Source organism: Perissodus microlepis, chromosome 15 (assembly GCF_051167445.1).
Source record: "Perissodus microlepis isolate ML-2025 ecotype Zambia chromosome 15, ASM5116744v1, whole genome shotgun sequence".
NCBI classification, from domain to species: Eukaryota; Metazoa; Chordata; class Actinopteri; order Cichliformes; family Cichlidae; genus Perissodus; species Perissodus microlepis.
The window spans coordinates 11,906,836-11,929,231 of NC_140475.1; the positions used below are offsets into that span (position 1 = coordinate 11,906,836).

The 22,396-nt window shown below is 43.3% G+C and overlaps 1 protein-coding gene across 7 annotated transcripts in view; it reads right to left on the reverse strand.

Moving 5' to 3' along the window:
* The window catches only part of syne1a (spectrin repeat containing, nuclear envelope 1a), a 136,165-nt gene that overhangs the window by 12,743 nt on the left and 101,026 nt on the right, over positions 1-22,396 (reverse strand). For 6 of the 7 annotated variants that reach the window (XM_084952168.1, XM_084952170.1, XM_084952169.1 and 3 more), the window contains 39 exons: positions 21,801-22,031; positions 19,501-19,641; positions 17,861-17,974; positions 17,489-17,650; positions 16,832-17,020; positions 16,528-16,701; positions 14,592-14,783; positions 13,787-13,918; positions 13,521-13,621; positions 13,224-13,374; positions 12,900-13,028; positions 12,590-12,763; positions 12,207-12,422; positions 11,997-12,098; positions 11,755-11,874; positions 11,469-11,669; positions 11,193-11,366; positions 10,942-11,073; positions 10,652-10,848; positions 10,403-10,535; positions 9,482-9,664; positions 9,244-9,393; positions 8,980-9,156; positions 8,744-8,899; positions 8,499-8,654; positions 8,240-8,410; positions 8,028-8,161; positions 7,725-7,929; positions 6,803-6,985; positions 6,553-6,699; positions 6,296-6,450; positions 5,221-5,368; positions 5,005-5,099; positions 4,669-4,903; positions 4,225-4,419; positions 2,920-3,045; positions 1,532-1,687; positions 1,147-1,305; positions 790-956 (listed from right to left, as the gene is read on the reverse strand). In XM_084952168.1, coding sequence (XP_084808294.1) covers positions 790-956; positions 1,147-1,305; positions 1,532-1,687; positions 2,920-3,045; positions 4,225-4,419; positions 4,669-4,903; positions 5,005-5,099; positions 5,221-5,368; positions 6,296-6,450; positions 6,553-6,699; positions 6,803-6,985; positions 7,725-7,929; positions 8,028-8,161; positions 8,240-8,410; positions 8,499-8,654; positions 8,744-8,899; positions 8,980-9,156; positions 9,244-9,393; positions 9,482-9,664; positions 10,403-10,535; positions 10,652-10,848; positions 10,942-11,073; positions 11,193-11,366; positions 11,469-11,669; positions 11,755-11,874; positions 11,997-12,098; positions 12,207-12,422; positions 12,590-12,763; positions 12,900-13,028; positions 13,224-13,374; positions 13,521-13,621; positions 13,787-13,918; positions 14,592-14,783; positions 16,528-16,701; positions 16,832-17,020; positions 17,489-17,650; positions 17,861-17,974; positions 19,501-19,641; positions 21,801-22,031 — 6,263 coding nt within the window. The remainder of the gene's footprint in view (positions 1-789; positions 957-1,146; positions 1,306-1,531; positions 1,688-2,919; positions 3,046-4,224; positions 4,420-4,668; positions 4,904-5,004; positions 5,100-5,220; positions 5,369-6,295; positions 6,451-6,552; positions 6,700-6,802; positions 6,986-7,724; positions 7,930-8,027; positions 8,162-8,239; positions 8,411-8,498; positions 8,655-8,743; positions 8,900-8,979; positions 9,157-9,243; positions 9,394-9,481; positions 9,665-10,402; positions 10,536-10,651; positions 10,849-10,941; positions 11,074-11,192; positions 11,367-11,468; positions 11,670-11,754; positions 11,875-11,996; positions 12,099-12,206; positions 12,423-12,589; positions 12,764-12,899; positions 13,029-13,223; positions 13,375-13,520; positions 13,622-13,786; positions 13,919-14,591; positions 14,784-16,527; positions 16,702-16,831; positions 17,021-17,488; positions 17,651-17,860; positions 17,975-19,500; positions 19,642-21,800; positions 22,032-22,396) is intronic. The other variant, XM_084952171.1, reaches the window with a different exon arrangement.

A 22,396-nucleotide genomic window follows, 5' to 3' on the forward strand; every position in this document is an offset into this window, starting at 1 on the left:
GGGCCAGGTCACTTTCAATTCACTAATCCTACGTCGCTTACAGTTCTAGTTTCAGCGTGCATTTTTTTAGTACCTTTCATATCAGCACTAAAACATAGTGGAAGAGTGATGAGGAATGCGACCTCTCTCTCAGCTTCACTAAATGAATGCCCCAATGATGCTGGTAAGGAAATTCCTCAGCAGCACTGTGGGAAAATTAATTCCCCACAGGCTCCAGTTCAACTAGTACCTCCTTGTTCCCACTAGGGGCCAGATTTACCACAGCATTAAACTGGGTTTTGGCGTAAAAACTGTACTTTTGGTATTTACACAAAAACACATGACAAGCTTGAGTGAAAGCAATGGGAACTGATCCTGTTGCATGTATTTTTAGGACTTCCTTTCTTTAGGGGCAAAATATAGGAAGGAGAACATATAAATCATGCAAACTGATTTACCAACATTTGTAACACTTTTGCAATTTACTAATTGCACTGATATTAAAAAAAAGCATGTCTTATTTTTTTGCAATTGATATTGAAATGACAACAGCACAACTTCTATAAATCACCTATAAAACTAACCACACCTATGGGTGCTATTTAGGGACTGTACTCACATGCTAGTTTGCCCCATTTAGTAAATCCGGCCTGCTTCTTATCAGCATTAAAAACACATTTAATTCAACATAATGTCCTGGTATTGTCCTGACTGAAAACTGTTCAAACTTTAAGACAGCTTGAGAAACATTTACTACTTTAACTTTGTGGTTTGGACATGGACCCTTCCTTTCAAGTCTCGTACACCCACCTGGCTGCAATGAGATCCAGCAGGTGTTGCCAGCGCTCGCTGACTTTGTTGAGTTTGTGCTGGATTTCCGTCGCCTTGCTGTCTTGGCTGGCCCTGGCCAGACGCTCACCCATAACCTGCAGCTGCTGCTTGTTCTCCTGAGCGACACTGATCTCCTCCTGGTAGTCCTGGTGTGCAAACATTCATGAGGTTAACACAGCGGTTCAGTGCTGTATTTTAGTAAATCAAGACTGGCCATTTTCAGACTTCAAAACAAGCCAGACTCAACTCTTTCATTTGTCTGTACTCAATACTTCTGTATCAAAGCATACTCTTTAGTAGTTTCTTTACAAGTGCATTAGACTGTTTTGAAATTACCTTGCGCAGCTTTTCAATCATCTCATCGATACTGATGTCCCCATTCTGAGAGACTTTGCTCTCCATCTGTGTGAGCCACTCACACAGTTCCTTATTCTTCTCATTGAACACGGCCCACTCATTCAACTTCTCGCTCACCTGCTGCCTGCGCAGGGAAAGCTGAGGGGACACGGGTGGAGACAGGGACAAGAGAAGGGGTGAGAATATGTGACAAAAGCAGTATCAAAAGTGAGCATATCAAGAGAAAGAATATAACTGGTGGAAGATGAATTAAATAGAAATTAATAGGGTTTTAAAAACAGAAACCAGACTGGAGCAAAGTCCTTAAAAAAAAAGACACAAAAAAATGGCAGACACAACAATGTGTGTGTTTGCGTGGATGTACCTGGTGGCAGACCTCCTCCCACTGGCGCTGTAGCAGCTGGAGGCGTTCTTGTAGAACTGTGATGTCATCAGCACTCACCACGCCCTCCAAAGAGTCTCTCAGCAGGAATAAGGAAGTAAGGTCATCGGTCCAGCCCTCCACGCTGCTCTCCAGCTCCTGCATCCATGACGACGAGAAATTAAGTAGGAAAAAAGAAGCAAGGCAAGCAGTCCCCACGTTCGAATGCAAAGACCGTAGCGAGCCTGTCGAGAGGGATTTATTCCCTCATGATGAGCACAGCCAGAGCTGGTTAAAGCAAGAAAAACCACAGAGCATGCCTGCTGAAGCTGAGCTGCAGCACCTGCATCCCCCGAAACACCAAGAAAATGCAAAACAGCAAAGTGACAATGAATATTAGAGGAAGGCGCGGTGCCAAATGCTATGATTTGACGTTGGTTTTCTGTAAATCCCTAAAATAACAGCAGCACATCATATTCAATGCAAAAAACAGCTACATTCAAAGCTAATAGCAGATAAGGTAACAGAGGCATCCAACCTTGCATCTCCTCCTCCGTCATTGTGACGGTTTTGCTGTGCTGTAATCATTTGCAGACCCAGAGCATGTCTCCATTACGCAACTCACACACACACAAAAAGGAAGCACGAACACACACACACACACACACACACACACACAGGGATGCTCTCTCTCTCTGTCTCATGCGCACGCACCCTCTCTCTCTCTCTCATTCTCTTTCCCCACCCCCTTTCTCCTCAGCTGATTCTATGTGCAGCTACTCACACGGTCCTCCTCCTCCTCCACCTCCTCCCCCGAGGAGCAGCCGAGGACGTGTGATGCATGAAACATGACTGCATGCACTATTGGGTGGAGATGAAGTAAAAGAAAAAAAAAAAAAAAAAAAAAAAAAAGAGAACGGTAGGGCCTGGGTCAAATTAAAAAAGTCTTTAAATTAATAAAGGGTCCCTTAAAAAAAACAACAAAACAAAACAAAAAAAAGTTTCGTAAATGACATGTCAAAGGAAAATAAAGCTACCCTGACTACCGCACACAAGGTCACGCAATCAGACAGCAGACTGATAGAAAAGGGCTTTTTTTTTTTTTTTTCTTTTTTTTGTTCCTGCTCCGTCTGTTTGTCCGTTTATCCCCGCAGATAGATTAAAGAGGTAACGAGAGGACATGCCCGAGTTTGTTGATGTGTGAATGTTTAGACAGAGAGAGAGAGAGGGGGGATGTGACTGATGAGAAACAGCCAGTAGGATGGAGAGTGGAGAGGATCTACATATCAACACTTTCAGTAAAGCATTAAGCTAAAACAGAAAAATGAAGAATATTTAAAAGAGTGTGTATGTGTGTGCGAGAAAGAGAGAAAGTATCATATTCTCCTCACCTTGCATCTGATTTGCTCTGAGTGCAGCTCCTCATGGTGGTCAGGCAGAAGCACAGACAGCTTTCTCTTGAAGGCCCTCAGCTTCTCCAAAGACACATCTATGCCCTTCTCACATCGCTCCCAGTTCTATGCAAGCACACGCACAGTAAGAATTAGAGCAGAAAACACCCCCCCTGACACACACACACATAACACACACACACTGACTGCAGACCTTCCCATTTACAGGGAAGTTGCTGTGTGTTCTTCTTGCAGCCATAGCAATGGCATCACAAGCAGTAAAATGCAGAATACACAATTACAGACTAACAAGGACACACATCACAAGGCTGAAGTCAGACCACATCACTTACAAATGGCCCACTTTGCTCTGAAGCTCTCAAGTAGCAGCTCGAGAAAGAGTGATACAGCATAAACAGCTCTCTAACAAAAAACAGGGAGGTTCTGCTCCAGAGGACGTGGATTACAGCTATTTTTAGAGACTAAACAGCAGTCCAGTTTATGATAAAACATTACAGTATTTGGTAAGCAGTGGAGAAAGGCAGCATACCTGAAGCAAGAGTCATAGTAAGAGAAGAGCCAAAACAAGACTAGAAATGCTACAGCAGCTGATTAAGAGCAAACCAGGGAAGAAAACACAGATCACAGGGGAAAGAGTGTATGACGAAGACCTTCAATGAAAGAGCCAAAACCCCGGATGTGTCTTTAAACTGCGTCACTTAGTCCCGTTTTAAACAGGGCACTATCACAGCCTCTAAAATCCACCTCGCTGGGTTCAAATCATTACAGCTCACTGCAGTGTCTGCAGTCTGTGTGCGTGCCTGTATGTGTGTGTCTGTGTTTGCCCTGGGCTGGCACTTTTTTTTTTTTTAAATCTTGGTGCCATTTTGTGGTGCTTGAGCCTGAGTGTGTGAGCAGAGAGGCTCAGCTATTTATATAAGGACAGAAGAGTGCTCCATCTCTGCACTTCGCCTCTTTTCAGGCCTTAAGGTGCAACGCTGCATAATTAATGTGACAACCTGGCTCCACTGTCCTATATGTACAACTGGGCATGCTCAATAAAGGCTCAGACGGGCCAATGCCCTTCAGCACCCTTCACAGCACCTTTCTACACTGCAGTATGTGGGAGACATGGCTTAGCCTACGTACAAGAAAGACTTGACGTTGCAAAAAACTTACTGCTGTAAAATCACTGTAACAATAACACTCAGGAAAACATGAACCAGATGGTGCTAGCAATCACGAGAGCAGGAAAAGAAAAGTATACTTTATGAAGATTAGTTATTCTCGAAGCTGGCGTCTGACCTTCAGTAAGCCCTGCAGCTGCCTCCTCTGCTGGTCCAGGCGATGGTGGGCATGCCTCCACCTCTCCTGAATCTCCATCAGCTCAGTCTGCAGTGTGGACTCCGCCTTGGCGTCCGCTGACAGCAGCAGACTCCTGCCGGCCTCTACGGTGAGGATGTAGCCTCCTTGCTGCCGCTGAAGCACTCGCTCCCTCAGCTGAAGGAGCAGACATGAGGCAGAGAGTTTTGTTATCAGATCAGGATTTTGATGTTTTTAGGTTAATTTAGTGCTCAATTAAGCTTTGGAGTTTGAAGAGTGAAAGGCTCAGGCTATAAAGTTTGTTTTTACAGTCTTTTTTTTTTACAGATTTCAAAAGAAAATTTTAAAATATCAGTACAAAGTTAGTATAAAAAGCAAAAGAGAAGATTTAAGTAATAAGGCTGTAAATGTCTTGCTGAAGCTTACCTGTATCTGATCTAGCAGGTTTCTGGCCTGCTGCAGAGCCACTGGTTCTCCTGGCTGATGCACATCTGGATCACGGGTCACTTCCTGTAGCCATCGGAGCAGCTTCTCTGCCATCTCCCGGTAGTTCTGCCACTGCCGAACCAGACTATCGATGATGCCTCGCCGCTGTTGTGCCCGCCTCACCACACCTTGCCACTGATTGCTCAGCAAAGCCAATTTCACACTGAAGTCGTAACTGTTAGCATGGCAAGAGAAAGAAAAGTGTGTTAGCATCCCTCTAGCCTTAATTTCCCTGAAACTCTTAAAGAGATTTAGCAATTGTCTGCGTGCTTTTACCTCTTATCAACTTGTCCTTGGTCCAACAAACGATGCCCGTCACTTATGATGGAGTAAAGAATCTGCTGTCTGCTGAACATTTCTGCCTGGAACAACTGCACATGCACACATATGAATCAATAAAACACTGCACACAATCAAAGAAAATGCTAAACAGCATAGCAGCAATCCTTTAATGTCACACAAATAAGCTGATATATACAGACAACCACTGACCTCATGGTCTCTCTGTTGCTCCAGCAGACTCTGGTAGTTGCCTGAGATCTCAGCACCTAGCTTCTTCTCAGTCTGAGTCAGGAAATCCATCCAGGCCTCACACTTCTCAAGGAAACTCTGCTGCTGGAGCAGCACCGACTGCAGTTTACTGGAGACGAATAGAGCCCTCATTAGAGACATTTACATCACCACAAAGAAGATCACTATAGCACTGTGTAGTCACAACTTTGCATGTTTCTACTATTAAATTCATCAAACTTTCATAGTTTTCTATTGATTTTTTATGATATGGCAGGTTATAATCTAGCATAAGTGAAGGACACATCTCTATCAGTGTCAGTGTAGCATCTTTTCCTTTTTATCAGCTTCTTTATTAAAAGTTTATGACTTTTGGGACCTTTTGTTCCATGAATCAACATTATTATGGGTTTCAGATGTTTTCCAGGTCAGCCACTTATTTAATAATGACTAAGTGACTATTTAAAGACTTAAATAACACTTAATAAATGACTAACTGTGAAGTCAGACAGTATAAACATCTCAAGGTCAACAGTCTGAATAAAAAGACTTCGCCCACGTTTGTTACGTCCCCTTCAAACATGCACTCCTTTCGATAATATGACTTTGTTTGAACTGGTTGGCATCATGTCTAAATGCTCGCTCTGGTCACTTTTGAGAGCAAACTCATCAGGTTGGTTCTACATTTACAGATCACTTTAAACAGCATGCACATGTCACATGTCTCAGAATGCCCAGAATGCAATAACATGAGAAAAAACACTCTAGCACACTTGTATCCGTCTGCTATGCTGTAAGAATGAAGTTCTGACCCCTTGTATTTTATGCCCAGTGGGAAATATTTTGTATGTATCAGAGTTCATATCAAAGAAGCATGAACCTAAAAAGACAAATGCCAAAATGCTTTCAGTAAGACACTGATGAGCTCAGCCATGTTAGGGGTTTCCCACTGAAGTTGTACTGTATAAAAAAGGATCCCCCACAGCAGGTAGTTTGATTTGGCAGAGGTTTACATTGGAGTCCCTTCCTGAGGCAACCAAAGGGGGATTTTTGGTACCTGAACCTCTCGGTGAGGTGAGCAGAGTGAGTGGCCCAGGCTCTGTTGAGACTTTGAAGCCGTTTAATGTCTCTGTCACTGACTGGTATTCTGTACACCATCTCGTTAACACGTTCCAAGTCTGGAGATAGACTGCTCAGCTTCAACAGGTGACCCTGGAAAAGTATTATGTAAGTTAGAGGACACGCGACACATAAAAATATAATGTTAAATAACAAATTAAAAACAAATCTTCTAATGTGGACCATTCTTAATACCTTGAGTTTTTCTATACGCGTCTGGACCACATTAAGGTCAGGTGAACCCACTGGGTCCGACTCCTTCAACACCTCCTCAGCCTCCTCAGCCATGCAGATCAGTTTGTCTAGCTGCTCTCTGAAAACCCCACACGTCACAGATCCAGACTAGAGACAGACAGGTGATACAGTGTAAATACAAACTCAATGGATTACCAATCGCATACCTTTCTTTAAGGTGTCTTTTTTCTTCTAGTTCCTACAACCCTACCTGCAATACATCCTGTTGCCTGTGCAGGGCGTGCTCTAGTGCCGCTAGGCGATGCGTGAGCGACAAATGGTCGGACTGAAGGGATGCCGCAGAGGAGTCGTCGACTTGGCTCCTCAGTTGTTCTCCCAGTGTTTGCAGCTGCTGGAGGGACTGCTGCACCGCGTCTTGGTCACAAAGGCAATCCTGCAATAATATTTTCAGGAAGAGAGAGAAAGAAGCTAGGAATCACTGAATGCCTGCACACACACATCAGGCATAGAAGAATTTATAACCAAAACTGGTAATTTCCCAAAATGTGTTGGGTTTTTATTTGTGGTATTTGGAAGGATTGCAATTTTTGGAAACTAAAGTATCATTTGCCACTGACTACAACAAGTTTGAGTGAGCAATAAAAGTGAAGAAACTCTTAAACAGAGTGTAAGCAGCTCTGAATTCTTAACTTTGTCTGGCGGTGGTTTGCATCAGTGATCCGCAGTAAAAAATAAAAACAGTCGGCTTACAGTATTAAGACTGTGTGTCTCTAGACATGCCCCAGTACGGTCCTACAAACCCAGCATGACACCGGGGGGGACCCCTGTAGTGTAAATCAGGGGCCTGTCTTTCCCTTTGCAGTCTCCTTTGAAAAGGCTTTTGTTAGTTGTGTCATGAATCTACATTCAAGCGGACAAAAGGACAGGGTGGTATTCTGCAGTGCGGATAGAAGCTTTGTGAGCCGTCACAGTGAGCTGACAAGCAGTTTAGGAGCTTATTCCCAAATTCCTCAGAAAGGAGATTGAGGGATAGCAGGAGGAATCCTCTGATATATTCTAAGCCACAGAATATGTGGATCCAGTAATAACCTAATGCTAAGCTCAGGCATTGGACAATAACTACAGAAGAGAATGTTTAACATGTCGTGCTCCAGTGTCTCATCTCTGCTTACATTGCAGTCCTTAATCCAGGCACTGCTTTCGTCTTCAGTTATCTCCCTGTCAGTGGCGCTCCTCAGAAGTCGATCAGCACGTTCTTCCTGTTTGTGGACTGCAGTCACGCACTGGCTGTACAGTGACCTGTAGCGCTGCCACAGTCCGAGCAAGGACTTACTGGTCCTTAGCTGCTCTGAGATCTGCTCTAGCAGAAGATTCCACCTGAGGGAGAAAATTTTAAAAGTGTTATATTCTGAAATCAACTGAGGGTTTAGTTGATATTTAAGACTGAAGTCACTCAGAGATGAGTTGTTTGTTACCTGATGTTGACGTCCCGGAGAGCTTTGTTGAGCGTTTCCGCCACCGACGGGTGGCACTCCGTTAGCAGCTGGTGAGTTATGGAGCCAAACTTCCTCAAACTACTTTCCTGTTTATCCATCTCCTCCTGAAGGCTCTAAATGGCACAGGTACCCACAATGAATAAAAACTAGCCACAAATAACAGCGTGCGGTTTATTTTCTGCACTTCTCACCTCTAGACTCTCCACCTGCTGCTGCACGGCCTCCAGAGACCCATTAAGGAGACGTAGCCTGGACACAGAATAACGCCCCTCCATCAGGTAGCCATTTATCTCCTCTGAAGCTCGCCGGTACAACGTCCACTGCTCCAGCACCGACCGCAGGCTCACTTTCATCTGACTTATCTGATAGGAAAAGTGGGAGACAAAATACGTAAGTGTGGGAAAATTCAGAAACCATCTAAAAGTGACATCAGAGATGTGAGAAGCTCACCGTGTGGTCCAAATGAGCCCAGGACTGGTTTAGTCCTTTAAGAGTTTCCTTTACAACACAGCAAGCTGCTCCTTTCTTATCCTGGATGAGAGCATTTCCTCGTTCCTCTGCTTTCTCTAGATCCTTCTCTTTTTCCTTCACTAATTCTTCCAGCTCCTGTGAAAACAACTTTATTTATTTTAAGCTCATTATTTAAAGAACAAAAACAAAAAAACAAACAGATTTTTGTGTGAGTGTGGTCCTACCTGACAGTCTTTGAGTGCACTCTGCACCGATGCTACATCCTCTATCCTCTGTCTCTTCTTCAATTTCTCCTCCTGTACTGTGAGCCAGGTTTTCAGTGCCTGAACTCCATTTTCATGCTCCAACCAACCTTCCACAAGTCCTTCTAAAAGCTGAATCTAAAATACAGAACATTGTGGAACGGTTAAGTGACTCAAAAATGGTGAAGAGCAGCTTTTAAGTACACTTTGAGGGCTACCTTTTCCGCAATGAGCCCCTGCAGTATCTGCCATCTTCTGTTCATAGCTCCTAGCTTCTCAGCAAAGTCCGTTTTGTCACTGCGCTTTCCCTCCACATCCTGACTGCTGATCTGCAGCACTGACTGGTTTACAAAGTCCACAGTCAGCTGCTTACACGTCAGATCTATACGAAAGCCCTGTGAAATTAAGAAGACGCATCATGAGACAGATGATGGGGAGCAAAAATATCAATCCAAGGGCCGGTGGCATGAAAACCTTTGTACCTTATACTTCTGCAAGTAGTCCTGTACCACCGCTGAGCCCACAGCTGCCATGATCTTGTCCTGATCTTCCTCTATGATGTTCTCCATGAGCGAGATCCAGCTCATCAGCTCTGTGATGGCATGCCGTGATGCTAACTTCTCCATCTGCAGCTGAGGAAAGGAGAAAGAAGAAAAGAAGTTAGAGATGTCCAAAAAGTTATGATAAATATTGACTTTGTAACAGCTGCTTTTCTCAAACCTGGTGGAGCTTCTCTTGTACTACAGGGATACGAGTCAGCAGCTCAGCCCACTGAGTGTCGACTTGGCCCAGCGCTGTCCTCAGGCCAGCCGTGTCCACCCTTTTTAGTCTCAGAAGCTGGTTACCTGTGCTCAGCACAGACGAGCGCAAAGACGACTTAGCGTCCACCTCTTTGGAAAACTCCTACAAGAAAGAGAAAAACAGGAGTTGGATTTCACACTTACATTTGTTAACTTTACGTCATTAATAGGTGTGTGACACATTTTTGCTGCTGATGTAGACATAAGCATTATTAATTATTCTTTTTACAGCAGCACAAGGGATGGGAAGAAAAAGTAAAATAGAGATACATTAGAAAAATAAAAATAAGACAAATAGCGTACAAACCCCCCCCCCCCCAAACACTATAGTATGTAAAAATGGTCACTATTTACAGTAAAATGCACAGATTTTTTTTTTTTTTTTATATAATAATGGATTGGATTTATATAGCGCTTTTCAAAGCACCCAAAGCGCTTTACAATGCCACTATTCATTCACTCTCGCATTCACACACTGGTGGAGGCAAGCTACGGTTGTAGCCACAGCTGCCCTGGGGCAGACTGACAGAAGCGAGGCTGCCATATCGCGCCATCGGCCCCTCTGGCCAACAACAGTAGGCGGTAGGGTAAAGTGTCTTGCCCAAGGACACAACGACCAGGACAGAGAGCCCAGGGATCGAACCGGCGACCTTCCGGTTACAGATACGCTTCCCAACCCCCTGAGCCACGGTCGCCCCATGTATATGTACATAAATCACAGTGGGAGTAATAATGTATATGCATGTATTTTTAAACAGGGTGTTGGTATTAAACAGTTTGACTGCTGTCAGGATGGAAGACCTGAGTTAATGTTGACAGCCCTAATAAAACCACAACTAACCAGGAAGGCACAGAGGTGGTCTCTGACAGTCTCCAGCTCCTGAGGAACGGTCACCGACTGGGTCGTCCAGAACTCCAGTCTGTCCAGAGCCGACTGCAGCCAGTGGCTCAGCTCTGCTGACTCACTCTGGTACCTGAGATTTACAAACACACAGACTTAGAGGATACTTTCAACATCATTCAGGCTCTAAGTGTCACAAACAGGGTTGCTGAGAGACCAAGACAGAGGACTGTAACCACAGACCCTTACCTGGTCCAGTGTTTGAGTGTCGAATCAAGGCGGTGCAGCTCCTTGTTGACCTTAGTGGTGGAGGAGAGCCAGTGCTCTCCCAGCTGTGTCAGCTGGTTCTCCAAGTCTGAGCAACCAACAGACAGAAAAAGCTTCTTGCCCTCCTCTAGTACCTGATAGAGTTGGGGCTGGTGCTCAGTCAGGCTGGCTTTAAGTCGCTTTAAGAAAGAGGATGGAACAGATAAATAATCAGTTTATTTAAAAAAGCATATCTGACTACAGCTTTCTGTAAAGTGTGCAAAGACATTCACCTGGTAGAGGCTGATCCTTTCGGTTAGCCTCTCTTCCGTCTCCTCTACCAGACCCACAGTGGGGATGCTACACTCCACCGCCTCCAGCTGTCTGCACAGAGCCTGATAGTCCTCCACGAGTCTGCTCCATGACTGTGAGAGCGAAAGGAAAGTGTATGCTATTTATTTTCATTTTCTAAACCACTGCTCTTTGGGATTAAACTGAATAAGACTGCAGCTACTTTTAACCAATAGCTCATTATTATTCCTACCTCCAGAATCCCCTCCAGCTCCACTCCTCTTCTATGGGCCTGTTTGAGCACACTGTGGGCTAAAGCCATGGTCTCTTCCAGGGTTTGACTTTCCCTCTGAGACACCAAACCAGACACTTTACTGAAAAATGTCTGGGTGAGGATCATATGGCATTCCAGACCCTGGAAAAACTCCTGTATTAAAAAGAAAAAAAACAACATTTTAAATCCAATTGTACAGTAGAAAAGATAGCTAAAACCAATTAAAAAGTTACAAAATCAAAGCCCCCTCCTTACTTTGTGTTTGTCTAGTAACATCTGAACCTCTATGACTGAAGCCACTGTCATCTTTTGGTCAGCAGCCATCTTGTCCTGAGCGGTGTCCACCAGGTCATTAAGGTCGTGCAGTGCAGCTTCATACTGAGCCTTCAGAGACAAACCATGGTTCAAACTACTCCGTCTGGAGCCCACCATGAGCACCAACTCCTCGTATGCATCCTAAAAAGACAAATTAATATGTGAAACAGTCCCTGTTACAGTGCTGGAGCATTATGCTCACAGTGTAAGAGAATGAAAGTATTACTTGTAGTTTGAGTAGCTCCTGATTGGATGATGAGTCTGATTGGAGTCCCTCTGCTTTCGTCTTCAGCTCAGTAACTTTCTGCTCAAATTCCTTCAGGCTGTCTTCCACTTCTGATAATGTCTGTAGAAAATGCAACATATTTACTATAAAATCTGTTTGTAAAAACTCCCTTTAGCATATTAAATCTGCATCTTAAATATGCATCTAATTCTTGTGTATTTGCTGCTGGTGCGCATACATACCTCTATCTGTTTGGATGCAGGTCTGTCTGCAGTTCCGGCCATCTTATGTAGCAACTGGTGTTTGCTTTCAGTCAGGGCTGTGAACAGCAACCGCAGTTCATTCTGGAAAAAATAACACAAACAAAGTCGGGGAATAAGAACAATGATGTTGTAACATCAATAAGATGCTTCACAACCCAAGTTTCCAGTAAAACTATTCAGCTTTAACACCTGGAAAGCTGAATGTTCCTGCAGCCTGTCCCTCATGGCGTCACAGTGCTGTTCCAATGCAGAGTCCAGCAGGCCCATCCTCTCCTGCAGGCCCTCTAGCGTGTCTTCCATCAGAGCTCGCTCTTCACCTCCACACAGCCTGTCCAATCCACCACCCAGCAGATCTCTGCAATTTTTCACTTCTCTGGTCATCTCCTTCAGCTGTTTATTCAAACCCTAAACAGGGGAGCCAAACTCAGTTAGTATTATTTTATGTTAAAACCTTGAACTCAAGTAAGACAAAAGCTTTTTGTTAATGCTCGAGAACAGCTAGTACTTTTCCTCCTGCTGCGATTTATATGTCAGACTATTTAACATCTTTATTGCTGTTTGTCTTCTCCTACCTCCAAATGTGTGAGCTGTGTCTCTGTGTCCTCAGAGAGCAGCACAGGACCAGCGAGCAGCTGATTCTCAGCAGCATCTAACCAGGACGAGGCAGCTGATACTGCAGCATACAGGTCCTGCTGGATTGTTGCCCCCCCTAAAGATGTTGCAAGCTTACTCTCACTGCCCGCTGCCTGTGAGGGGCAAAAAGATTATGCACTTGATATTTCGAAAGGCATGACTAAAAATAGTTTTGTATTACTGGTTAAAAACATTTTTTATTTTGAGAAACACAAAAGAGAGATTAACATGAGAAAATGTTTGCTTCACCTCCTCTGTGATTCTTTCTAAAGTCTGGCTGCAGGCCTCAAACGAAGCTCTAGGAGAGCAAGAGTCCTGGCTGGTAGCCTCACCTCTGAACACCACGCTGGGACTGGACAGACGGGACCGGTGGAGGACCTGCACACAAAGAACGAAATATGAGAAAGCTCAAGGTCACACTGGCAGCATGCATAACAACAAAAGTGTGAAATTTCATCAGTGGAAGAAACAGTACGAACACAAACTTCTAGCTTCTAGTAAGCACATTTATTTAAAGATTTTTAAAACCATTTAATGCATAAAATAAAAATGCACAGTTTCTGGCATGTATACCGGGCTAAGCTGGTCTTGCTCCAGGGAGTTCAAGGAGAGCTGCAGCTTTGTGTTCTGATCATTATTTAGGTTTTCCCATCTCTGTCTCAACTGCTCCAGAGGAGACAAGGTCTCATTCTCCAGCAGCACTCCACCAGGCACGGACACCTCACTGCAGGAAGGAGAGGACGTCATTAGAGAGCAAGGCAACGCAAAAGCTGTGTCGTGGTCAAAATCCCGACTGGAAAAAACAAGATACTCACAATTTTTAAATGTTTTAAGGACATAAATTATTTTTCAAGATCTTTGATAAAATACCTGTCCCCATTGGGTGTGGTGTGTTGGCCGAGTAACTCCTCTCCGACGCTGGCTACAGACTTGAGCAGCTTCCTCTGTTCAGCGACGTGCTCCTGAAGCTCCTACAAAATATATTACACTTGTGTTTGATTTTATCTATATGAAATATGCACTTTCTTTTTGCAGTGGATTGTGATAAAAGGGAAGTAATAATTACAAACTGCATATGAGACAGTCAGCTTAGGTCTTTCAAATATATATTAGAGTATAAAAGAGCTTCCTCTTACCTTCTGTCGACGCAGGTTGTCGTGTTGCTGCTGCGTGCGTGTTGACCGGGCCTGAGAGAGCCAGTCCTGAACGTTAGGACTCTGGGACAGAGACGAATCTGGCTCACTGTCCTCCTGCTCTTGCAGTGAACCCTGGGACAAAGATGGACATTAGGTATAAGATGTAATTTTGGAATAAGAGCATTTAACAGCTGCCAATTTTTAAGCCAATTTTTAGTAAGCAGAAATAAATATGCCCAACAGCCTAACATATATCTAAGATATTTATCATTAAATTATTTTGAGAATGGTAAAGATGAACTAATATTTATTCATCAGAGATTGCTGCAAGCATGTACCTAGAAAGCTTCACTAGCCTTCTGATTTATTATACAGTGATTAAATATCTGAGGATTAATGTGAACAACCAAAAGGGCATGTTAAAGGAGACCAGGAGCGAAAATGCAAAGTGAAACTTTCATGTTGTGTCCTCAGAAACGCATCTGATCGAATACATTTAGTGTTTACATCTGATGAGTCAGCATCCTTTTGTCTAAGCGCCATTGTGAGACACACAGCTGTTGCTGTTTCACAGTGGAAAACAGTGGACTTTTATGAAAGAGCATGAATTAGCCTTTAGTACTTTTTGCACAATGCTAGCATTGACGTCGCAGGCCAATTCAACATAATGCAGCAGAGCAAAAGAAAAGACACAGAAGCATGGAGGAAGGAAAGCTGGGAAGTGAAAATACACTGGGGTGTGGAGGGTTGATGCAACCATGAATGTTGAGACAGTAAAGAAATAACATATGACTGCTGATCTCACCTGTATGTCAACTTGTTTGTCCTGCAGCATCTGCTGCAGCTCTAGCAGGCTGTCTTTGAGGGAGCGCAGTTTCAGGGTGAGCTGCTCCGCCTCGCCTTTGGTTTCAGCCCGGCCCTCCAACAACAAGCTCTCGCTATGGACGGATAGCTCTGATAGGTACGACACCTTCTGTTCGATCTCATACAGCATATTCTATTAAAAAAAACAGGATTACAGTTGATCAAGCATTAGCATTTCTCATAGGTTTAAGCTGCTCTCCTCAGCTCCCAGATTAGTTTCTTAATAGAAACAGTTTTAAAGAGTCTTCCCTTTTAGACTAAGAGTCCAGAGAGAGCTTGAAAAGGCCAACAATTGTAATGAAGTGAAGAGAGGCGGTAGTTGGTATTCTCTAAGCTTGTATTCTCTTCTTTCACACAGGGAATGAAGGGCCCTTGGTAGAGATGGGAGGTGATCATGTGCAGAGAATTTTCCACAACAATACAGTTCACCTCTTATCCCTTAGTTTGTAGTGTCACTCTGTCATTCAGGAGGCAAGCAAAGAAACTGGTTTATCTCCACTTCTGCAAAAACCTCCATAGTGCATTTTAATTAAAATTCTCAAACACCAGTTACAATGTTTTGCAGGTTTTTTTCTTTTGATGAACAGACCGAGTAAACAACATAATAGAAACTGCTATGATGATGCAATTAAAGCTCAAAGTTTAAAGTTAGGAAAGCATTTGATTGAGAACAGACTGAAGACATATTATATGTGAGTAGTTTTTAAGCTGCTTACATTGTGGTGTGCAGGCATTTAAATAAACAGAGTGGGTTAAGTAAGTTCAACAAAATAGTTTCCTAAGGTCTCTGCATATCATACCACATTTAAAAGACGATTAACCAGACCCAATTTTTTATCATTATTTAATCTGGACATGAAGCTCAGCATGGTCCAGACCTTTCTATGTGTAGACCACACAAAGCATATGTGAACTACAGTTTAATCAGCTTACTGTCTCCCAGCTGCTACAGACACACTTTAAAACACTGACTCACTGCCTGGGGGACAGAGCTAGTATTATAACTTCTAAGAAGCCTATTATGGAGCATCACAAGGCAAATATGTAAACATCTCACAGCTCACATGTAATATGAATGTAGAATATGTACAACATGAATATTTTAGCATCTAGGCTCTGCCGTAAATCCCCACAAGAAAATATTGAGTTTGACACAGCAGGGAGTTAGATGTGACAGTATTTTTAACATAATAACTCCCCTCCCCACAAAAATTAAATCATGAGCCTGACATACAGAAAATTCCCAGGGGGCAAATCAAGTAGGACCGAGTATCTAATGGTGACAAATGAGAAAGAACCATGAATTATAAATTTAAACTAAAAGACTGCAAAGCTAGAAGATCTCCAGGGCAACAGGATGGAGGAAATATTGGATGAAATGTTTGAGATATTTGATATAGTACAACAACATGTAGACAGAAGTTAAAAACAATTATTTTTAAACTCTAAGTACGAATATATCACTTATATATATGTATACCTTTAATAATAATGGACATTAAGATTTTAGTTTTAAATTATTTAAGCACAGTGGTACCGTAAAATTCAAATGCTCATATGATGTTAATTATAAACATATGATAATATTGTAAAAATATACATATATATAATTAATTAAGCTCAAGTGCAGTTATGGTTTGTTAGCACCTTCCCCAATTGAATCTATTTGCCATAAAAAGACTCCAAAAACACAAAAACAATGCATATTTTTTTTCTATAGAAATGAAAGTGAATGCAAGCAAGAAGATCAGAGAGTCCAAGAAAAAGTACCATTTCTAGGACAGTGAAGCAGCCAGATACAGCCTTTGATAAAAACACAGCAGCATACAAGCCGTCATCCCCAGTTTTGTTTGTTTAGAGCAGATTTGGCTTCTCACCTGACAGTCGATGAGCTGCTCCTCCATGTCCATGTCTTCATGTTGGGGCTGAAGGGCAGAGCTGAGAGTGGCGCGAGTGCTGAGCAGCCAATTGTCGAGCTCCTCGGCCTCGCTGTGGTATCGCTGCAGCGCCTGCTCCTGTCGCTGCTCCTCCAGTTGTTCACTTAGTTTCTCCTGTAGAGGTCAATGCGACGCATATCTTAAATTCTCAGGTGAGCTCACCAGAATTATAAAGATAAGGAGCAGACATAACATATACAAGCACATGATAAACTAGAAAAAGTATGAGGACTTGGTAAATCACCTCCAGCAGCTGCCGTTTCCCCGAAGCCTTCATTCGAATGGTGGCCATCCTTTCTCCCAGTACAGTGAGAGTAGACTGCAGGGCCAGCTGTTCCCCAGCATCCCCATCACTCTCTGCCAGCTCCTCAGAGAAGCACATCTGTAGCTCACCAATCTCATCCTGCAGCATCAGGATCTCATCCATCAAAGCCTGAATAAACGGCAATAAGACGTGTGTGAGGATTGAAATGAGAATATACAAGAAAAAAAAGAGCCAATGGGAATTAATTAAGGATGAGAAGAAGAGGCTGAATAGAAGATGGTGTGCCAGCAGTGAAAGAGGGTGTGCAGAAACCTCTTGACAGTAGTGTTGCAAAAGCAAACTGTTTCTCTTAAAGCCGTGATGTTGGCATAGCAACGAAGAACAGTGCCATGCAGTCTGTCCAACCATTGCCTGGCCCCGTGCAATATTAAACCCCCGAGTCGTACTCTGTTTCCCAAGAGCTCGCTGGTCTATACCATCTTTGTGAGGATGTCTCCCATGAGCCTTACAGATTACACTTCATGTATTACACTACTACTTTTACACTCTTTATCTGCAGTACATTATGTTCCTTTATCCCTTTAGAACACACATGAGCACATTTCCCCTAATACCACCCCCCCATTCAGCTCTCACCTGGTGTGCAGCCATCTGGCTCTCTGGAGTCTTGTTGGGCTCTAAGCCCTCATTCAGCGCCCCCTCGATGGACTCCATCTTGGTGGAAATAGATTGGAGGGACTCCTGATAGTGTTGCTGCCGCTCCAGAGCCTCATATAAGCTCTTCTGTTTCTCACTGATCTGAAAATATGATGACAAAGTCAAGCTGTCAGACATGGCAGTGTCGGTCTGAGGTCACTAAAGCTTCAGGCTGGAATTTGGGACCACTCGCGCCTTGCTCAGTATGCTAGGAGACAAACTAATCCTGAGTTTGTTATTGTGTTTGTCTAACAGTAACACAAACAATAAAAATAAATAAATGTGTTGAATTAAAGTGAAGATGTGACATACCACATTCTTTAGCGTTTCCCAGGATCTCTGCAGGTCGTCCAAGTTAGCAGCACTGCTTTCCATAGATGGGTCGTACAGTTCCTGAAGAGGTACTCGGCTTAGTGTACCTCGACCCTGTGAAACGAGGAAAAAGTACGTGTGGGCTTCATTAGTGTGTCAGAGTGATGTACGCTATTGATGGGAATAGTTCTTTGGGAAACCTTTGGGCTTACATTTACAGCATAAAGTCTATAAAAAGCCTAGTGGCACACTTGGCCTAAGAATCTGAAAGTTTTACAAAAACTTACTTTTAAAATGTTTTTTTTCCCCAGACGTGCTTAAAAAGAGGCAGCTAAATGTTATAACTTGATCCCACTTTACCTACTAAAATGCAATTCAACATTGCAAATAAAATTGGTTGACCTTGAGTCGGGTGTCTCTTGCTGATACAGCTGACGTTACTTTCTGTTCTTGCTGGGAGAGTGGAATAAAATCCCTCTTTTCTCATGTTACTCTCTCAAAACGAGAGAGAAGCATTTAGTTTATGTCATATATAAGTTCAACATTAACGCCTTTCTAGCAGAAACACAGAAGAATTTATGTGCGTTATACATAGCAAAAGATGAATTTCAAATAATTACATTTGTTGTATGAAATATGTCTCTTATGTGTTCTATGTATTCTCATAAATTGACTTTACATGTTAAACAGTCACCTACATTGTCCATTTTCAAAACTCATCTTAAAACACATTTATACCCTCTGGCTTTCGACCCAGTATGAAACACACTGATCATGGTTGTTTTTATTCTATTATATAACTGAAGTCAATATGTCATGAGTTAACAGTAATAGTAGTTCCCTTTAATTTTAAAATTAGGCTGCCCCCATAATCATATCCTGCCACACAGTGGGCATGGGTCAATCCTAAGGCAGATTAACTTAGATCTGCTGCTGCATTTCCCCCACAGCAACAGTTAGTTTAAATTCCCACATATTTCCCAGCTGTCTTTGAACTTGTTTTTTCTTTCAATATTTAAGTGTAGAGGCACATAACAGGCCACTAAAACAGCATTTTAGATTTTACAGCTAAAATAAAAAATTTGACCTTTGCTGTTTCTCCCAGCACAACGAGTGTTTCTGTTTCACTTCTACATCATTCGCAGTCACAGACAGCACAAAAAGCTACTTGATGACACCTCAGTTGTGTGTACAAAAATGGGAATGGCAAACAAAACTTCCATCAGCAAAGTAAATATGCAAACAGGAGGCCGATTAAAAAAAAAAAAAAAAAAAAAAAAAAAAAAAAGGAAAAGCAGGTAAAATAAGCGCAGCAAATCTCCGGCTCTCTCAAACATACAGTGTTAACAGTGATGATGGTGGGGTGGTCACTGTAGGGTGGTAAGTTGGTTTGTTATGGTGGTGATGGTGAAGAGAAGGGGATGTATTTACCTTACGTCAAAACTTTGCCACATATTCAATATTTTTTAGCTTTTGCATTTTGCAACATTTGAAGCTTTAAAGATTAAAGTGTTATCTTCTAACAATGATGGTGATGACTGAACGTTTAAAGGTGCAAAACACAAAGTGGCAGTAGGGAAGTTGAGACCATCAGGTAATACTGGTCGGTTTGGAGTTTTCCAGGGTGGGATTTGCAATACCTGGTTAAGAGCAGCTTCAGCGTTAGCCCCCGGAGAGGGGGAGCGGCAGGCAGGGGGAGAGGAGACCTCGCTGTTGGTACCCTCCTCCCCTGACTCCTCTGTCACAGGGGAGAGGAGTGTGTGGCAGCGGCCGGCTGTCATCTGACCACACATACACGCCGCAAAGAAATGAAACGCACACATCAAAAGAAGCAGGTGAAAGAAAAAAGGAGGGGGAGCCAAAAAGAAAACAACCAGATCAAAGGGGAGAGGAGACAGAGAGGGAAAAATGAGGAGGGAGAAGAAGAAGAAAAAGCATAAAAATTAATGGGGAAGTGCAGGTTAGCCAGATTGAAGTGGCAACACATACTGCTTGATTAATTACATAGTGAGTAATCAAATAACACAGAAAGGAGACCCATTAGCTCACATTAATGACACTGATATGCCTCACTTCTTCTGCCGTAACACAACATTAAAGAGCATTGCAGAGGTAAAAGTCTTTGCTGTGTGAGCAAATGGACAAACATTAGATTCCACTGGCAGTGAAGTAGTTGCTTGGATTCTTTACAGGATACATCAGGATAAAGGAATGGCCCTCACCAGGAAGCTGAGAAATCACACACACACACACACACACACACACACACACACACACACACAAAGTACACAGACAGTGATTGCTCACATCACACATGAACCCATACATGCTGTAGAGTTAGTACACACATATACAACAGTAAGACAGTTAGAATAAGGTCTCTGATTGAAAAATCCAGCAGTATCAAGGCTCAGACTCGAACAAAGCATGGCTATAGCATGAGATAGCTAACAGGGACTGGTGAATACAGCAGCAGCAGCTGTCCTAGAAGTAGCACTGTTGTCAGTGTGCCTGCATGCTTCAGCAGAGAGGCAGAGCTGAAATGTGAGCCAAACCCTACTGGGCTGCTTTTTGGCAATGCGATGCGGACCTTAGTCTACTGACTCAGGACCTTCAGAGGACTGCTTCGCGGGCTTTATGATGCAATGCAAGGCAACTAAGAGCATTAGCACACCAGTATGTGTGGGAAACTGTGTGGTTTTACATTGTGAGGTTCGCTTGGTAAAACCACTGCTGTAACAATGACAACGTGCAATTTTAAAAATATCAGTTATCCATGCGTGACAGTTACCATACACGGAAAATGACAACGTTTACACACACACACACACACACACACACACACACACACACACACACGCACGCAATAATATCCTGTTTCCTGGCCTGCTGAGACGAAACACACCACAAACAACAGTAGTACACTGGGAAGGCTCAGAAACCTGATTCAGAAACAGACTGAAAGGAAGTGGGGTGGTTACTTGTGCTAACTGTATGAAAAATAAATGATTAAGATGAGGGCGACAGACAGGCTCAGGCTAACATTAAGTGACAAACAAGGTACCAGTGAAGTGACACGCCAGAGGAACCTAAATTACATACAGAATTAATTTTTAAAAAAAAAAACCTATTCAAAACCTTTTACAGTACTACTTCTTTGCTGTAGCGGGACAAAAAATTCCCACACACGGCCGGATTTATAAAGAACTATTTTCACCTACAAGAAGAAGGAGTCAGCAACAGATGGCACTGCCCTCACAGGGCCCTGAGCTCAACATCAGTTACTCCAGGATTACACGAAGAAAGAGCCTAAATCCACAGAGCAGGTATGGAAACATCTTCATAAGGGAACAACCTACCTGGGTGCAAGTGTACCAGCGAGAAGTGGTGCTCTTTTAAAAGGCAAGGTTGTACACCCGCCCCAACGACCTTTGAACTGGAACTTTGAATTAGAACATAATTGGTGACTAAAAATATTCATGCCACTAGTTTAAAACATGTTGCGTAGCACTGTATCCTTATCCAGCTGTTACGTAGGCCTGAACAGCTGCACGTGAGGGAGGGCCTGCTGTTCAGCGACTTCTGTGTGGCTCATTATTATCTTGTAAATGAACTGCACAGTCATAACTGTTACCGTGACCTTAATAGTGGAGAAGAAAAGGTTTGCAGATCTAAAAAAATCTAATCTTAAGTGATATTATCAGACATGCATTAATGTGGTATAAGTCAAGGGTAACTAACCTAACTGGAGTTTTGTTAAATGAAGCACATAGAAACCTTAAAGGCCCCACTGGGATCCTTGGAGTCACTTTGGCAGTCAGTGGTATGTGCAGAAAGGGAGAGATGCTACAACTTATGCACACATGCACACACATCCTTGTAATGTCTACAGGTCTATGACTGTATATCCCCCCCAAAAACCAAAGGTTTTCCCACTCACCATGACTACAGAGGGGTGTGCTGGAAGCTGCTTGGCGTCAGCTGTGGTGGTGTCTGTCACAGCGCTGGGAAGCTCCTCGTCACTCAGTTCGTCCATGCCGTCTGAAAAGCCCTCCACCTCGCTGACCGTCAGCAGCATAGTGGCGTGTTTGGCCTTCACCGTCAGCATCTTGCACTTGGAGTGGAGCGAGGCGATCTGCTCCTGGTAGCCACGGATCTTCTGGGCTAACTCCTGTCAAAACATTCCAAGCAAACAGAAAACACCACCCCCAGGATCAGGAGAGTGTGGCTGAGTCCACACCACAAGATCAATAGTTCCTGTTTAAATAGGATCCTGTGAAAGTGGGTGGCTGAGTTGGTTCAGCCTTGAATGTGGTGCCGGTCTGAGAGGAGTAAGCGGAGCAGACGCATTCTCTTTGGCTGTCTTTGGTGTAAGTGTAGAAAGAGAATAGCACCGCCTCACTCTCCTTTTTTCCTCTCTGTCTTTCTCACTCTCTCTCTCCTCTGTATCTCTGAGCCAATCGGAGCAGCACAGAGGCGGGTGACTCAGATCAGCGCTGAAGCTAAGACAGGATGTTTGGTTGAAGCAGAGACCAT